Source organism: Parasteatoda tepidariorum, chromosome 6 (genome assembly GCF_982258835.1).
Source record: "Parasteatoda tepidariorum strain Cologne lab strain chromosome 6, Ptep-v5.0, whole genome shotgun sequence".
In the NCBI taxonomy this organism is placed as follows: Eukaryota; Metazoa; Arthropoda; class Arachnida; order Araneae; family Theridiidae; genus Parasteatoda; species Parasteatoda tepidariorum.
Window position 1 is genome coordinate 96030949 of NC_141760.1, and position 18496 is coordinate 96049444.

Genomic DNA, 18496 nt, shown 5'->3' on the forward strand with positions numbered 1-18496 from the left:
AGGATAAACGTCTTCACAACATGATGATCCAAAACAAATTTCTCAAAATTATCTCTATGATTATAGATTATGTAGCATCGATGTTTGGTCAATATTTAAATCGTTAAATCCTATGCTAATGAAAACAACAAAAAAATTAAATTATTTTCAAATTAAATTCTAAAAAATAAAAATTTTCATTTAATGCAGGTAACAGCACAATAAACCAATAAATAAAACGATGGCAATCTGAGTAATATAAATTTAATTCTGTAATTAAATTGTATTCCTGCATGGTTAATGTTCGAACTATCAATTTTCGTATTAAAAATACCGATTTTAATACTTATAAAAAAATAGATGTTCTTTTAATATTCTTTCAATTTTTCTTTTATAGTTCAAACAATCATAAAAAGTATAATCTAATCTAAAATTATTAAACGCATTACACAAATTCCAAGATTTCTAAGTTTAATTTAAAAACATTTTTAATTTAGTTATAATGCTTAATTAAGCTTATATCAGCATAGTTTTAATAGAAATGTCTTATCATTTTTTCCCTCTTAATTTCTACAAGGTCGTCTGTTTTATTTCCTAAATAATTTTTTGGTCTTCATTTAGCAGACGCATCTGATATATTTGCTTATTATATTTAATTTTCACCATTCCTGCGTTGAGTTTTCCTTGACACCACAATTCTAATTATATACTTCAGAACCGGTTCTCTCTCTCTCTGAACTTTCTTTGTATTTAATTGAGATACAAAAAGATTTTGACGTCAATTTACATTAAACAAAACTTCTCTTTGATGAATGAAAATTAAAGAAAAAGCATACGTTCGTACAAAAGCGTTTTATTCTCAAAAGAAACGGATAAAGTAGAAAAATGATAATCGTGTCTTTGAAAATTTAAAACGGGATGCTTCTAATTATAATTGAAATAGGTATTTATAACTGAAATGGATGCTCGAATTCTATTTTATTAAAAATAATGTGTATGTGTAGGCTATTTAAAAATTCTGAGTCTAAGCAATTATCAATATTTTCTAATCTACTTGATATTTTTAGGCTTATAACAATTAGCCCATATCTTTATGATAATTAAGAAATAAGCAAAGAATTACTCAGACTGAATTTCTTAGGCTTATTGTAATACAGTGAAGGCTTATGGCAAATAGCTTTACACGAGGCTCAGTGAAGGTTTATAAAATAAACATTCAGCCGCAGTGAAGGTTTATAAGAAAAACCTTCTCTGAGTCCCGGTTGCTGAGGGATAGAGCATTCATTCTGGTTGAAACAGATCGAACCAGGGTGACCTTCCAATGAGGTTACCTAGGCTCGAATCCTAACTGTGACTGATTTATACGAACTCCGCTCACGGCTCTCACCGATCACAGTCCTGATGAAAAATATTTGCAGTGGTTGACGGATCATGGGTTAGAATCCCCTTTCCGTCGGACTTTCCTGGTTTTTCTCTCTATGTAACGTTAAGTTCTCCATGAAGGCTAGTTTGTCGCAACCTTTTATCCAGGAGCTTCCTTGTCTTCTGGGTTGGGTTCAAAATCACAAGGCTACATAGTTGAACATTGATAGTCATAAACTCGGAATTGGTCGTTTGTTTAACTTTCGTTATAAAATGAAATAAAATCATTCCATATACCGTTTGGGCTAATTGAGAAATAAGCAAAGGATTACTCGGACTGAATTTTCTTAGGCTTATTGCATTATTATAGTTAATAGCTTTTAACAGGGCTATTTACAATAAACTTTCACCACTTTGATTTTATTTTAAAGTCTCTGCAATAAATCAGTATAACTGAGCAATTAATAATATATTTATCAACTGGCCTAAAATACGAGGGTTGTTTAGTAAGTAAGGGTCGTTTGAAAATAAAAACCAAGCAAAAGAAAATTTTCAAGAAGCAAATTTATTTTCAGATTCTACATAAATTTCTTCTTTTTCAGCATAGTTGCCAAGTTTGTTTAAACACCCATCATACCTTACAACTCGAGTAAGAATACCCTCTTCATACAAACTTGCCACCTGCTCCGTTAACCAAGAGGTCATGGCCGTTTTCACGTATTCGTCATTGCAGCCAAAATGATGTTTGAAAAATCGGAAAAGATGATAATCACTCAGCGCAAGATCTGGACTGTAAGGGGGGGTGGTCCAAAACTTATTTACCAAAAGAGTCCAATAAAGATGGGATATGAGCTGCAGAAAGAGTGCATTGTCATAGAGTAGCAAAATTTCCAGTCAGAATGGCAGGGAATTTTGCTACTTCACAAATCTGCCAGTGAATGTATGCATCAGGCAGGTTTTTTACCGACTAAAAACGCATCACAGACCGTATCTGGAGAGTGGTGGGCGATTTGTTAAATTTGAACATTTTAAAGACACTGACTGTACAGTTACCTACTCAGCTGCAACTGAGCACAGTTGTTCCCAAGGAATGCCTGAACACGACACAAGCACACGTCACCTATTAGTGTATACAACAGAACGACCCTCACTTAAAAACTGTTCTAGTATGGGTGTTCTTCTCACTAAGCCTAAAATGTATCAAGCTAATTATAAAAGTACTGGAGAATTTTCCAATTAGCTTAGTGCATTGTAGACTGGCAACGGCTGTTAGAAAAGAACCGGAATATTCAATTAGTCTACAAAATAAACACCTGCAAGAGTAAGGAGATTCGAAACGAATTTCTCTTACAGAGAGCCGGAAAAAAAAACCTCAACAAGGTCAATAACTACTGGTAATGAACTAATAAATCTAATTTATAAATCAAAAGTTATTCAGGTTTTTACCGGCTAAACATACCTTATTATCAGTTGCTAAATAATGATTTTGTAAGAATAAAAGGAAAATTCTACATTGTAGCGAGCTCATCGATATCTGATAATCTTCAAGTAAAAGGAGCAAACTAAACCTTCCATTCTGATCGAACAAAAAGGTGTTCCAGACATTTAAAAAATTTATAAAGAAAAGTACATGATTTACATTTATAACAATCTTCAAATGCATGATTGCAGGTTAGTTATATATTCTTTTTTTTTTCGTACATTGACAAATGGTTCTTATGACGCCTTTTCTGAACATACCCTTCCTTTTATAACTCCAAAGAATAATGTAATCAATTAATCAAATTTGATTTTTTTTTCTTTTGGAAGAATCTATGCCTGTTCTTCGATATTAGAGATCCCAGACGGAGATTACTACAAGGCAGACTTGATGATGAACCATCGTAAGGAAAGGTTTATGTTGGAGCTATTGATTATCAAATCTTTGAATGTTAATGGATGGGCTTGCGTGAAATGAATAAATTCGTTGCGCGTGTTAGTTAAGTAGTGAGTGACAAATAATAATTGGTCTCGTAATTCACTTTACATGGAGCTTATCCTTCCTTCAAAAGTACCATTTAAACCGAGGAAGTGATTCCAGCTAACTATCTGGCACTTTTTATTATTCTTATAATTATTAATTTCATTGCATCTGAATTAAACAACTTTTTTTTACAGAATATTTATTAAATAATAATGTTTCAGTTGATTGATTTTTTTCTCACTTTTATCTGACTCATTTTTGTAACTAATCGCTCCGCACTCCAACTCCTTCATTGCTTCTCATTCATCATTATATATTTCTTCTTAAACGTAAATATCTAGAACATTTTGGTTTCAAAACATGCAATTATTGCAAATTTGTGTAAGAACATTATGTTAACGTGTTAGTCGTACCTAAGAAATTACCTAGACTTGAAAAATTATCATCTATGCCTGAAAAGAATGAACCTTAAGGAATGCAGATTGTGAGATTCGATAAGAAGAAATGAATACTAAGTAATTTTTCGTAGAAGAGATTTATAACAATTCTAATAGATAATTTATTAAGCTTTTTTTCACTTTTTAGAATTGTCACTATGAATGTTAAGACTTATATCTGGCAATGTAATCTCTCTCTCGCTATTGCCACTTTTGATTGGCATCTACTCGAGCTCGAGCTTATAAAATAAAGATCTCGTGAGGGAGTAAAAATAAATTTTCACCAACGGATAAATAGTCAATATTTATGTTAACAACATAATAATGTGTTACGAAAATACAAATATAATAATTTACTTAAATTAAAATGAAATTTTTTGAGATATGCACTAAATTTAAGATAAAAGAATGCTTTAAAAAAGTAGAAATTGGAAAAAGTGCGAATTCAAAAAGGATGTTTAACTTATTATGTCTCACACATAGACGAAAGTTGCTCCTCCCCATTTTTATTTGCCAATTCCATATTTTAATGGTATAGACTGTTTTTATCTCTGGTAAAATATAAAATATGTGAATATTTCTTACCTCAATACTTGGATTGTAGCTTAGTTGACTTTGTGACTAATATCGAATTCTTCAAACCATTCAAACCTACGGATTTGAGAACGTGTAATGTAGAATTTTAATTATAGCTCAATAAATAGTTCATTCTGATAAAACTTTAGGCAAATCAATTTTCACTCGGTTAGAGAACATGTTTTGTGAATAGCTTTCTAAGATTTTTATATATTTTGCGGCCAATTATCCCTAACTGAACTGATTCAATCCAAAAAAAATCAGACAATAAATGAAAAATTATTGCAACAACTCCTATCGTTTTTTTTTATTGACAACTTTCATTTAAAATCAAAAATCATTTATAAATTCTGTTTTGGTTAAGCCTTTAGACAGATTTCAATTTCAAAATCTTATCCCAATTCTACTGTATGTTACTATTTTAATTTAAAAAATTTAAAAAAAAAAAAAACACTAAATTGTTTTGCTACCAAGCTAGCTCTCTCGAAAACCAATCTTATAATAAAACCCACTCGCTAGACACATTTAATTTACTTTTCATCTTCGAAGGCGTTATCTTTCAATGTGATGGATGGGTTAAAGTTTAAAAAAAACTTATTACACAACCCTCGAGGCCCCCACAAATCGGCATTTATGGCGTACAACGGGCCAAATTATCAAATGAATAAACCAGATTGTCTCATTACTGATACAGCTGTATATTTATAATTAACGTTCATTTGGCATCTAACATATTTCTCAAGGTTTAATTAATACAGCAGGTATATATTTTATCTCTTATTCTACCCAGGTAATAAATTGCTTATTATAGACTAATGCCTTTAGACTATCCTCTTATTATCCCGTTTTTCTTCGTGAAGTTCGTAATTGCTATTCCATATCGTGTTTGCGACCTACGTTTTTGAAAACAGTGTGATAAACCAAATAGATTTTGAATTCAGTAATTTATTTTCATAAAAAATTAAAATGTGCATTCAATATAAGAGCAACTGAATAAAGGTGTGTTGGATGATATAAAAGCTGAGTATTGTTTTTTCTATAAATGATAAAAAATTTTAAAATACAATTTTAGAATCGTAATTTTATGTAAAATTTTTATTAAAAAAATGAGTGTGCATCTACAAAAAAATAATTTTCATTTCTAAAAAATAAATGTTAACATGTTTGGTAAAAGTTGGCAGCAATTTGAAATCAAATTAAAAAAAGTAATTTTGAAGTTTAAATTAGGGGCTCTCCAACGAATAGCAATATGGAGCCAGCCTGCAAGCATAATAAATCATATCCTCGGTAGCAGGCCTGTCACGATTTATTTGGATTATATATATTGTATTCCAAAATTAAAAATGTGAGAAAATCCTATAAAATGTTAATCAAAGCAAAACCAATAACAGATATACACAATGTTTAGAATATATAACTGGCTTAACCAATAACCGACATATCGAATGTTTAAATTGTAATTAATAATTAAAATTTAACTTACAATTTGTGACATACTCATGTCATAGATGTTTAATGTCGTAGATATCTCACGCGAAAATTCTCTCATTTCAAAATTAACAGTAATTTGATATGGTCACCTAGCTCGCTAATAGTATTCGAAATATTCAAAATGCTTTGTAATGCATTGTATAAAAATTCAAGATCAATTTACTGTAAAAAGTACCAGCACTCAGAGTGCCGGTACTGTTTTTTCCTTAAAATCCATTTTTAATGGAACATGATTTAGAACAAAAAATCTAATCTGATATATCGTAATTTTTATAGTAATAATAACCATAAAATAACTCAATTACTCAAACTAAATAAATATTACTGACAAATTTGAGGTATGATATTTTGCTATAAAAATGGATTTTGCGGATGAAGCACACAAAGTGCCGGTACTTCATATTGGAATTTTATACATCGTTGAAAATCAAGAAGATAGGAGTGTTTTTGAAAATGCCTAAAATATAGAGAAAAAAAATAAACACTAGCCACATGGAGAGTCAACAAAACAAGTGTTGACTGAAATTAAATAAGCAACCGGTCAGCCAATTTTTCTTTAAAATGTCCAATGTCTCCATGAAAATTTTTAATTTTTCAGAATCCATCAATTTTTAATTAAAAAAAAAACAATAAATTATTTTGCCTCGCCAAATATTTTTAAATAAAGTTCTTCAAATTCAGTACGTTTAACTGAATTTTGTCACATATTTATATTATTTTTATTGGTAAATTACCTTTTTATAGCCGTAGATTATTTCTAATATGAATTTGCTTTTACAAATGCAATTTAATCCAAGCGAAAAAAAGGATTGCAGAAAGTTGCCCTTAAATTAAAAGAATCTATCCATATTAGTCATCGATTGGTTAGGTTTGAAGTGAATACAAAGTTATAAGAGTCTACCGACCACTGGCTATTAACTTAAACTTTATATTTTCACGTCTACTTAAATGGTTTTAAACTAGTAAAAATGAGTAGTTTTTCTTGAATTTTCAAAATCTCAGACTGACCTTTTTCCTCCTGTACCTAAAATAATACTTTTACTGGCTACGACTTGACCTTTAAGTGTTGGAACCTGCGTGGCTTTTAAGCTATAAATTTGGTGGTACATGTTTTAAAAAAGGAATATAATGCATATAATACGACTTGTATGAAGTTAGTTTCATAAGGATTGATTGTACCTTTGAACTACTAATTATTTTTTTTCTTATTCCTTAAATCTTAAAAAGAAAAAAGCGCCAAGATAAAATTATTGCTTTAGGATGGTCTAATAGCTATGCATGGCAACTCAATAATTGCTCTTCAAATTTCGGCTAAACACAGGCCGCATTGAAATAGATTCATTTGAAATTTAAATGTGTGAAATCATCGCTTCCAAATGTACGCATTTAAATAAATTTAAAGATAAATTCCAAGAACAGATTCCGATATTTGAGGTATAAAATAAACATGAAATAAAATTTTAAAAAAAATAATCATATCCGAAAACAGGTTTTAGTCTTCCATATTAACCCTCTTAGTCAGCTAAATTTACACACTTCTAAAGTGGCACATTTTATTACATATCTGTCAACACTCTGAACCTGTTCAGCTTATTCGCTCAGAACTCAACAGCCGGGACACTGTGAAAATTCTCGAGCACGTTCATATGTCATTTGTTTAATTCGTTCTCTGCTAAAGAACGAAGGTCAATTTCGTTAAAAATGCCCCGGAGTTCTGAGATGCCATATTTAATATTAAAGGGAGGGTTTTTCTTCGAGTCTGGAGTCTAATACAAATGAACGTAAGGGATAGAATAACATGTGTATGAAGCTGAGAACTACATGTTGACTTAAGTTTTGGTTTATTTTCAATTTATACAAGCCGTGGTCTGATAAGGCATGATTTAGACGACAGCGGTGGAATTAATAAGTTCTATTTTCAGATTTACGCTGTGTGTTTCTTTCTTTCTTGAATCAAATCAACTCTTTCATTCTGAAAATAGACGGAATGGGCGATAACAGAGTTATTTTTGTGATTTTTTTTAATGCAAAGATTTTATGGTTTCTGAATGAGTAAAATGATGCTTAAGTAATTTATGTTCCTAATCGTTAAGTCGTAAAAGTTATCTAATGAATTAATTTGGTAATTACACTATCGTTAGTTACACTATCTTTTACTGTAAATAAATTTGCTTTAGACATGCGTTGGTGGTGTCTGGGGATTTTTTTTCTAGGCGTTTATCAGTTGTGATGATAGGGGAAACATGATAAGCCACAGGTTGAATAAAGGTATGAAGGAGCATGAGGCTGATATGTAATTTGGAGCTGTACCTACCTTTTCCAAAATTAGCCGAAATTCAGAAATATTGAAACATTTTATGTAATTCAATTCTAGTTTATGTTATTTTTTTAAAATTCAAGAAGGAAAAGCCTTTCAAAATTTTTACAAAACTAACTATATTAAACATTAAAATACGGCTAAAAGTCTTAATCAGCAAAAACATTTTGTGTGACAGTAAAAATGTTAGAAAGTTGTAAGAAATATTAAAAATTGTAGTAAAATTAAAAATTTTCGTTTTTGCTAAATTTGTTATATTTTTAACAACCACACATTCCCAGGAAATTTTAAGTGTTCTGTAGATGGTTGCGGAAAATTAGTTTAAAAAAAAACAAATAAACTTGCGGCTTGAAACAAAAGAAGATAATGGATAAAATTAGGGAGTGAATGGTGCACGTTAAATCTGTCGGATCACAGAGTCCTCGATGTTCCCATGACAAATTATACCTCTGGGGGTACAGAATTGAGATTGATCGTACTCTGGTTCAGGACAAAATTACGATTTTTGGATGGATATAGGAATGGATCCGCCCTATAAACGGGTGAAACGTATGGGTGTGGCAGAAGTCGAATTCTTGACCATAGATGGCGCCACTGGAAAACGACAATCGCACCCCTCGCCTTAATGGCCTACAATAACAACAACAGGAAGTTGAGTGCGGGGTTAAAAAAAATCATAACTAAATGTCATTTTTTTCTGAATTTTGCACTCAAAATACAAAATACCTTTATAACGTTTTCTAACAGAAAATTGCTGAACAATACGCATGAAAATATCTTTTTTTCTCCGAAAAATACAAAAATCTAATTTCAGAGGTCCCTTGTGGGGTCCTAAAATTTTTGGGAGCCTGAGGTTATAACCCCAGTATCTTCCCTCTAAATCCGGCCCTGCATAAGTCATGTTTTTAAATTGTATAAGCTATTGTTTTTGATGATAAGCATCACGATTTGCATGCTGGCAATGAGATGAACTACTGGACATTCTGGAGGCGTCTCAAATCATTATTAAAAAAAAAAAAAATTCTAGTGAACACATTAACTTAAATTTATGTCACTTTTGCAAAAAGTGAAGCTTTAAACTATACTGATCCATGATTTTCAGCGGAAAAGCGTAGTCTTAAAAGTTTGTTTTTGCGTGAAATTTGAAACATAAGCCTCAAAAAACATTACAACATCAAGAAATTTTATATGAAATAGATTTCCCCTTAAATCCGTCTTATTTTATGACCTGGGAGAAAAACATATTTTCTTTTGGTAACATGTTTGTAAACCTAGATTTGAACGCATTTTTGGAATGACAATTGTAACCTTCTTTCGTTTGTATTCAATATAGCGAAACATCGAAAAATCAGCTTTACTCTTTTATGTACCAAATGCAAGATATTTTTGTAGCACTGCGAAAATGTTTATATTTCGTAGCTGCATTGAAGTAAAGCGAACAGCCTAAAATCCAACGTACAAATTTTTTTGCAAATCATCCTTTTCAAAACTTAAAGCTTGTAAAAAAAATTGTTTGCCTGATTTAAATTTTTAAAAATATTTCAAAATCGCTAATTAAAATTTTTTCTTTTTCTAGGGAAGTGGTGATGGAAGAGGTGACGTTGGGATTGAAGAAATTGATGTGAGTTATTTTTTTAAACGAAAAACTCTCATGTGTTTATAAATATTTAAAAAAAAACCTTAATCAGACTAATTTCTAATTTTCAAGGAGTTAGTCTAAGTTTAATAATAATTGAGTATAATAGTAAGTGCATATTATATTAAGGCTAGACGGCTCCTCTCCCCAGCCCCCATGATTTCTCATCAATGTTTCGCCCTAAAATGTCGATATTTTTCAAGAAAAACAAATTTATATGAACTAAGTGAAAGAAAATTTTACTAATAAAATATATTTTGTTATAATCTGTATTATATCATGCATATTATAACATAATACGTATATTGTTGAAAAAAATGATAAATCTTCTTCGTGCTAGCAACCAAGAGTGTAAATTAAAATATCAAGTAAGCGAGCAGTTGTTGGCATAAAGATTTAAACGTATATCTTTCCAAATTTCTGCTTAAAAATTATTTTCGAGTGTGGACAACGAGAAGTTGAATGAACTGAGCTGCAAGTTCGGCAGAAAGGAAAGGTTTAAAACAAATAATTCCTACCGACAAATACACTTTTCTATTAATGCATGTTTAAAAATATGTTACAGCTTTATTTTAGTTTTAATGATGTAATATGATTACAAAGGGAAAGATGTGTTTTATCAACGAAGATCAATCAACTATTTTTTTTTCTTTCTTTTTCTTACATTGTCCTTGGTTTTTATTCATTTTTCGAGTCTATGTTTTAATAAAGATGTTATGAGTTTATGTAAGAATAATGAATATGTCGTGTCCCTAAACACTAAAATTAATAATTTAGTATGCATAAAATCTTAATTTATCTAAATGAAATGAGATATTTATAAATCAATTATTCCACAGAATCTGGGTCCATAAATATTGCTTATTTTTATCACTTTATTTTTAAATAATCAGCATGTATACAAATCTATAGTAAAACACACAGATATCGTAGTGATCGTAGTGAGCTCGAATTGCCAAGCAATCCAGGGGAATGTCGAGTGGAGCGAGCAGGTGGTTGGACTCCGCGTAGTTAATTAAAAAATCGCATGTTAAATGAAACTTGATTAGTAAGTCTTGGGAAATCAATTTGCTTTAAATATGCATAAACTAGTAAACATTAAATCTAAATGTAGAAAATCAACGGATTCAAGATTTATTTAAAAAATCCTGATTTCACTTGGATCAAACATGTCCTGTAAGACTATATGAATCATAGTTAAGATAGTTATTTCCTACATCATGTCAATCCGCAAAATATTTGTGTTCCTCCTATCATAAAATTGTTTCTGACGTATTAATTACAAAGAAATTAATTCATATTGTCACCTGTCTTATTCTTTCTGATTTGTACAAGTTTTCTTTAAGGATATTGAATACAAATAAGGCTGTGATTAGAATAAACTCAAGTGGAAATCTTACTCCGCTTAACTTCCTCCTTCAAATACGGATTTATTATTTTGATTGCTTGAATTATATCTAAATCACGTGACTCCTATTACTTTATTCAGATATTGAAAGTTCCGCAAACCGAGACTTTAATAGCTATAATTAGAGAAACAATGTAAATGATTTTAATCGAATTGCATCTCGTTCTTTTAACAATTGTGCATTCAGTTCTCGACTTTTATACTCTTGCAACTAAATATATGCTATTATTTTGATTTAGTTGCCAAATTATGTATTCATATTTTTTCTTTAATTTTTCGAAACAGTTTTACTTCTGATTAAAGTAATATAGTTTTAGGATAATGGAATTTTTTATTAGTAAGAAAAATAAATTTGAAGACAAGAATCGTTTGTTTTAAAAAAATAAATAAAGAAAGTTAGAGAATAAAATAAATATAATTAGGAAAACTATGTAAATGATTTACTCGAATTGGAATTTTAATCGAATTCTTTTAACAATCATGCATTTACTTCTCGAATTTTATATGTCTCTTTCCATTAAATATTAACAATTATTTTGATTTTGTTGCCAAATTATGTATTCTTTTTTTTTCTTTAATTTTTAAAAACAATTTTAGCTCTGATTTAAGTAATATAGTTTAAAGATGATAGAATTTTTTATTAGTAAGAAAAATAAATTTGAAGACAGGAATTGCTAGCTTTAAAATAAATTTAAAAAAATTGGACAGTCACGTTTTAACACACAATTATTTTGATCTAGTTGCCAAAATATATATTCTTATTTTTTTTTTAATTTTTAAAAACAATTTTAGTTCTAATTTGCAAAAGTAATCTAGTTTTAGGATAAAAGTATTTTTGATTAGCAAAAATAAATAAATTTTAAGACTGGAATTGCTTGTTTTAGAATGAGTAAATAAATCGGAAATTCACGTCTTGCCGTTCATTCGACTCTTGCAACTAAATGTATACAATTATTTTAATTTAGTTGTCAAGATGTATTCATATTCTTTCGTTTATAAAAATTACATATTGTCTGTTTTGCGAAAATAATATCTCTTTGGCTTGATTGTATTTTCCTTTTCTTAAGGAAAAAAAAACAAATATTAGAATAAAATTGCTAATCTAAAAATAAATAAATGAATTGAACTTTCACTTTTCTCAATTTTCTTTCGGCTCTTAGAAACAATTATACTCATTTGCTTTCAGAATATATTCTTCCTTGTTTTAGTTTTTAGAAATGATTTAAGCTATAGTTTTTAACATTAACTTAATTGTTGAATAATAGAATATTTTTAGAAAATAGTATTTCTTTTATATGTTTTTTTTTTATTAAGTGAGAAAATTTTTTATTACTTATCAGTACATAGCAAATTTCCAAAATGTCTGAAAAAATCATAATGTATGTCAGTGTAGAATAGTAAGACAAAAAATATCAATAATAAATAAATAAAACTTCTCCTCCCCCCCCCCTTTTTTTCTTACTATTTTCTTGCAGTGCTTATAGAATTATTTTCCCAACAAAGTGAATGACGAATATAATTAGGATAATAACAAACTGTGACTTGCCAAAGATTTAGATAAAATATACAATTGTGATGAATGTACTACCTTAACAATAACATGATCTACCTTTCCTTATTAATATTCAATTATGTGGAATTTACCTTAACACATTATTTTCGATAACAAAGCTAAATTATTCCTCTGTAGTGTGTAATTTTTACTGGCAAACTTGCAGTTACTTCGAGTGCAAGTTTAGGTAGTTTTATAAACAGCTGTTCTTAGCAAAATTGCGAGAATAGAAAAAAAAGTTTCCTTTCCTCGTAAAGGATTTGAATTAAGTTTTTTAGTTTTCAAATTTATTTTTAAAGTACATTATTCTGAAACCTGTTAATATTAATTTCACTTCGATCAGCCTAGTAATATTAATTTCACTTTTTGCATTTTTCGTTACATCTTGGAAAATTTTTAAGGGAATCGAAACTTATTAACTCATAATTATAAAATTTACTTATTTAAATGTAAAAAAAAATTAAAAAATAATTTTTAATAATTTATTATTTTTTATTATTTTATTTGATAATGATCAAAACATTTTTGAAATGTAAGGTATGCAATTTTTATACTATATTGACAAAATTCAAAATTTAGACAAAATCGAATGATTTTTGAAAAATTAGGGTTTATAAAAATGTGTTTTTTTTTTTTTCAAAAATTTCATTTTTTAGAAATCACTTTTTTTGTAGTCATTTACAATAACATAGCCTAAAATGATGTAAAATTTTGAAAATTCCTAAAAAATACATTATTAAAAAATATTTTGACCACTAAGTAAAATAATAAATAATTATTGAAATGTAATTCTTTAAATGGAATTATATTTGGATAAATGAATTTTACAATTCCGCTCAAAAACCTTTCCGAAATATGGCAAAATACCCAAAAAATGAAATTATTAACCGGCACAAACTTACTGCTATCCTGACTAAACTATTGAGACCATATTTTTTAGATTTCACCCATATTTTGAGTATGATCGCTAAACATATTGTGGCGGAAAATCCTCTCGTTGGTTGTGTGTAGAAAAATGCAGAGAAAGGGGTATCAGCTCAGTTACTGTTCACGTCATCTGACCAGGGTCAAAATTACTCTGCCTTCTTACCATGGCTTTTAAAAGATAGAGGCTTGAAAATGAGGCTATGTGCTTGATCGTGATTGGGTGATGAGGATGATGCAGCATTATGTAACCTAACTCATATTTCCACCCTCATATGAAATGTTTGGATTTTTGAAAAAAATCTTACTTTTTTTTTAATTTTAGAGCTTAACTAATTCAAGTTTCTAAATTGTAGAGTTTTTGGAACTATTTATGAAAACTCCAAACGGTTGTAATTCAAATGCTGCGCCATTGCCTTCTGACATAAGCATCAATCCTAAAGAAGAAATATCAAAATAAATTATCGTTTAAAAGCTTAACTAATTCAAGCTTCTAAATTCTAATTTTTTTTTTTTTTTTGTAATCGTAACTAGTTTCTTTATAGGAAAGTTTCAAACACTTTTTATTTCCTAAACTAAAATACGAAATACTCTAATACCTCATGACATAAACAATCCTGAAGAAGAAATCTATAAATAGATTATTATTTGTTTAATGTAAAGCTTTTTTTAAGGACGAAACGCTAAGAAACAACAATTCATAAGAAAGTATCTAGTTAGCTAAATTTTTCCCGCAATGATTCATTTTATTTACGGTCTCATAATTATTGCGTCTGGGAATCTCGTCAACAATGATTTCTCTGCATTATTCTCCACTATTATACTTTTCTTTTCTTTTTCTTTAAAAAGAAAAAAAAAAGACCGACGCATTGTTTCTGAGACAAAAAAAAATTGGTTTTTTGGAGAATGACAAACATTATTTTAGGAAATTAGTCAGAGGCCACCAGCCTGCAAGTTTTTTTGTGCGACTCGTTTTCTCGATGCCAGCTCCATATTTTCTTTTCGAACAATATAATTATATAAATTGAGTACTTTATGTCTAATAAAGAATGCTAAATATAATTACTTTTAGAACTCAGAGTGGTCCAAAACTACGGTGAAACTATATAGCTAATTTGTACAGTGCTAAAAAAAAGTGATCATCCTGATGACTTGGGATTTAATTATCGGATTGTCACTTACTGGGTCGAAATCTTAATGTTCAATTTTAAATTACGAAATCAGACACAAAAACATGCAATTCAGGCTAGAGAGCGGATGAAAGTTTGTGCCTAGTATATTCAGTTCGTGCCCAATGATTTAATCATCATCAAAAGTTTCGATGAAATTTAACATTGTAAAGTACTGGTTATTTTATTTTTTGGCTTTTTCGACTTGCAGATGTATTATTTAAGGAATAACACACAGAAAAAGCCTTTAAAAAAAGGATTTTTTTTATACTGTCTGTATTAGGAATAATGTAACGATTGTAATAAAGTTACCTTAAATATATTTTTTATTGTGCATATTTAATCTTCATTTTATCATACTACAAATACAAAATAAGAATTACATAATACAAATTATCATATTATATATTTATCATATTACAAATAAAGTGCAGAAAAAGAATTGTGAAAGAATGACATAAAATAAGTTACATTTTCGTTTATATAATTATCATATTACAAATACGAAAAAATAATTTTTAAAAAATTACATAAAACAAGTTGCATTTTTGTTTATGACTCAAAATCAGACAATCCAACTGAAAAAATCCCTACACGCAACGAGAACTATATTTATTGTAAGCATTGTATCAAAATTTGAAATAAATCAGTTAAAAATTTTGCTAGTTAGAGATACAGCAAATAAGAGATTCAACAATTGAGAAATGCAACAATTGAGAGATCCAACAAGAGAGAAAAACTAGGTTTCGAGTAAATTGCGTTTAAAGTTTTATGATCAATAACCCATATAAATAAATAAAATTTTGCAACTAACTATAATGTAACATTATAAGGTCTATAAGATAATTCTTCTCCACCATTTTTAGTAGCCTTAAGTACTAGTCTAGCCATTTTTCTTGTCACTCAACCCTCATGTGACACCAAGTTTTTAGACTAGCTGCTGAAATTCTTCGGTCATCTTCATTTTTCACATATTATTTGGCTGCAAAACCTAAATTTATTTCTAATTTTTCAAAAATTATCAATAACCCTTTGCAACCCTCATTAAAAATTATTACAGCTAAGTTTAGTTGCAGTTTTTAACTATTTAAAATGAAAGTATCTTTAATTCTTTTACTGACATATTTTTAACAAATACTTTCAATAAAATGGTTAAAATGCTAGTATTTTAATAAAATGTCTTGATAAGAGTGAGCGAATCCATTAATCAACTGATCACGCAAGATTACTTGTTCAAAATTGTCACAGTGTGTCTTACGTCGCACTCCACATATTATGCTGTGACTTTTAAATTTTAACTAAAATCAATTCATATTTTGGTACAAAAATCTTAAAATGTTAGGCTATCGAATATTACATAACTATTTCATTTTTGGAAAATGTTAATGTGTTGTTTCCGCCTTTTATACAATGTGTTCAATCCTAAAAAAAACTTTTAATTTTATCTACCTGAATACCTGAACTACCTGAATAACTTTTAATTTTATTTTTATTTCAATAATTTTGATTTAATTTTTGGATTCTCACTTAACTATGTCTAAATTTTAATCGTTCGCGGACCTAACCTTAAATATACTTATTAATTGGAACACTCAAAAATCGCTCGAAAGAGGTAGAAAGTTAGTGCTTAATATATTCAGTGCCTAAAAGTTCGTGCCTAATAATTTAGTCATCATCAATAACATATTCAATGAAATTTCACATCATAAAGTTGTAGTTATTTTATTTTGTTTATTTATTTCTTGTTTGCAGATGTATTTAAATTAAAGCATTCATGGATTTTATGGAATTCGCATAATATTAGATTTATAAATACGTATTCATACAGTTAGGAGATTTTAAAGTTAAGTAATTTTTCAGTTGCTGAAGTTAGTTACAGTAAGCTCAGTTGGCTACAGAATCTAAAACACACTGACATTTTAATTTTAAAAAAAAATGAATTCCAATACTTTAAAATATTATTTAAATTTTTTTTAACTATTCATTAATGATGGGAGGAGAGGGGTTCTCGAAATTGTAAAGTGTATAACTATTGAGAAAGGGTAATAATCCCCAATTTGATTAAAACTAAAATATTTAAAATCAGCATATTAACTAACTATATAAGTTTAATTTTTTTCTTATATTTTACTTCAAAATATGCTTCTTGTCATAATTATTCTTATTTTCACAAATACCATTAAAAAATATAGTTAAATTTTAAAAATGAAATTTGAAACGTAATCTATGCTTTCGATTGTCTATGGTCTATTCTATGTGATCTATTTGTTTTGTTTCCGAACTGTGAAGCTGTAAAAAAATTCTGAATCAAATTACGATAAAAAGTACCACCATTCTCGGTGCCGGTACTTTTTCCTAAAATATATAACGGAACAAAAATTTTGATTTACCGTAATTTTCCCCTTAAAATCACTGAATCACTCTAATTAAATAAATATTACTGTAAAAATTGCGGTATAATATTACGGAAAATATAGATTTTACGGTAAAATGTATTTTATGAAAGATGCACCCAAAGGTGCCGGTACTTTATACCGTGATTTGATCTGGAATTTTTCACTTATTTGCAGTTATTTAGATCTGAAAGAAATAATTATTCATCATGGAAATTTCGTTTATTTGCAAAATCAATTATTGATAAGTTTTTAAATATGAATGGAAAAAAGTTTAACTACTTTTTTTGGATTTTTTATTTTAGTGCAAGTTTAATTCCCATAATTTAACAAATTTTTTTGGTCATACTGGATTTTTTATAGTTGAAAAATAACAAAATATATTTCTGCCTGTAATTAGGGTGTCAGAAAAAATATGTGAAAGGGTTTCATCTACATCAAAGGGTTAAATTTAATTTTTATGTAAAGATATGTGAACATCCTTTTATCGTATACCGAATTTCCAACAAAATATTCTTAATTTCTCCCCCTTTTTCTGATGTAGAACGTTTTACTTTAACATATGCTCGATGTTTTTAGCATTCTACTATGCCTTAAAACTTATTTATTTAATTCATTTAAAAATCACGCCATTTTTCATAAAATACTTTCGAATATCCAAATATTAAGCTGTTAAAAGATTTAATAACACATTAATATAGCAGTTATAGATTTAAAGTGTTAGTGTTCTTAATCATCAATTGGGTGGCTGGGGCTTTCGTCCTTTAGGGCCCTTGTTCTGGACACCAGTTCTTGCTCAATCTTCAGATGTATGTAATAAATATAGTTATAACACAAATTTAAATTCTAATTAAGTTATATTTAGAACTTTTAAATTCGCCATTCTTTTGTGCTGGATTGTAGATTTTAATATCTTTTAATTGAATCATAAATTATTCGAAATGAACTTGGTCGAACACTTGGTCACTAGAAGGTTATTTAAAAATATGTTAGTGAGAAAAACGCATTAAAAGTTCGTTTATGAATGTCAGTGACCAACTCGTAAATGTATAAAGAATGAAAGTTTTTTTTTAATTGAAAATTATAGTCTTTAAATGTCATAATTTCAAATTATAAAATTAAACTAATTGTAACTTTGAAGACTTTCCAATGCGTATGAACTGCAGACTTCATTTTTGATTTGTAAATAAAAAGAACATATGAAAATATCGTTCAAGGAATGAAATTCACGTTATTCACAACTCGAAATATATTTCTTAAAATCTCTCTGAACCCACAATTCCAGAATC

The 18496-nt window shown here is 28.6% G+C and overlaps 1 protein-coding gene across 10 annotated transcripts in view; it reads left to right on the forward strand.

The window, feature by feature from the left end:
* Positions 1 to 18496, forward strand: part of Mp (collagen XV/XVIII-type protein multiplexin) — a 233136-nt gene that overhangs the window by 163787 nt on the left and 50853 nt on the right. For all 10 annotated transcript variants that reach the window (XR_015434795.1, XM_087166214.1, XM_087166207.1 and 7 more), the window contains exon 7: positions 9702 to 9746. Coding sequence is in view for 9 of the 10 variants with exons in the window: in XM_087166214.1 (XP_087022340.1) it covers positions 9702 to 9746 (45 nt within the window). In the remaining variant the exon portion in view is untranslated. The remainder of the gene's footprint in view (positions 1 to 9701; positions 9747 to 18496) is intronic.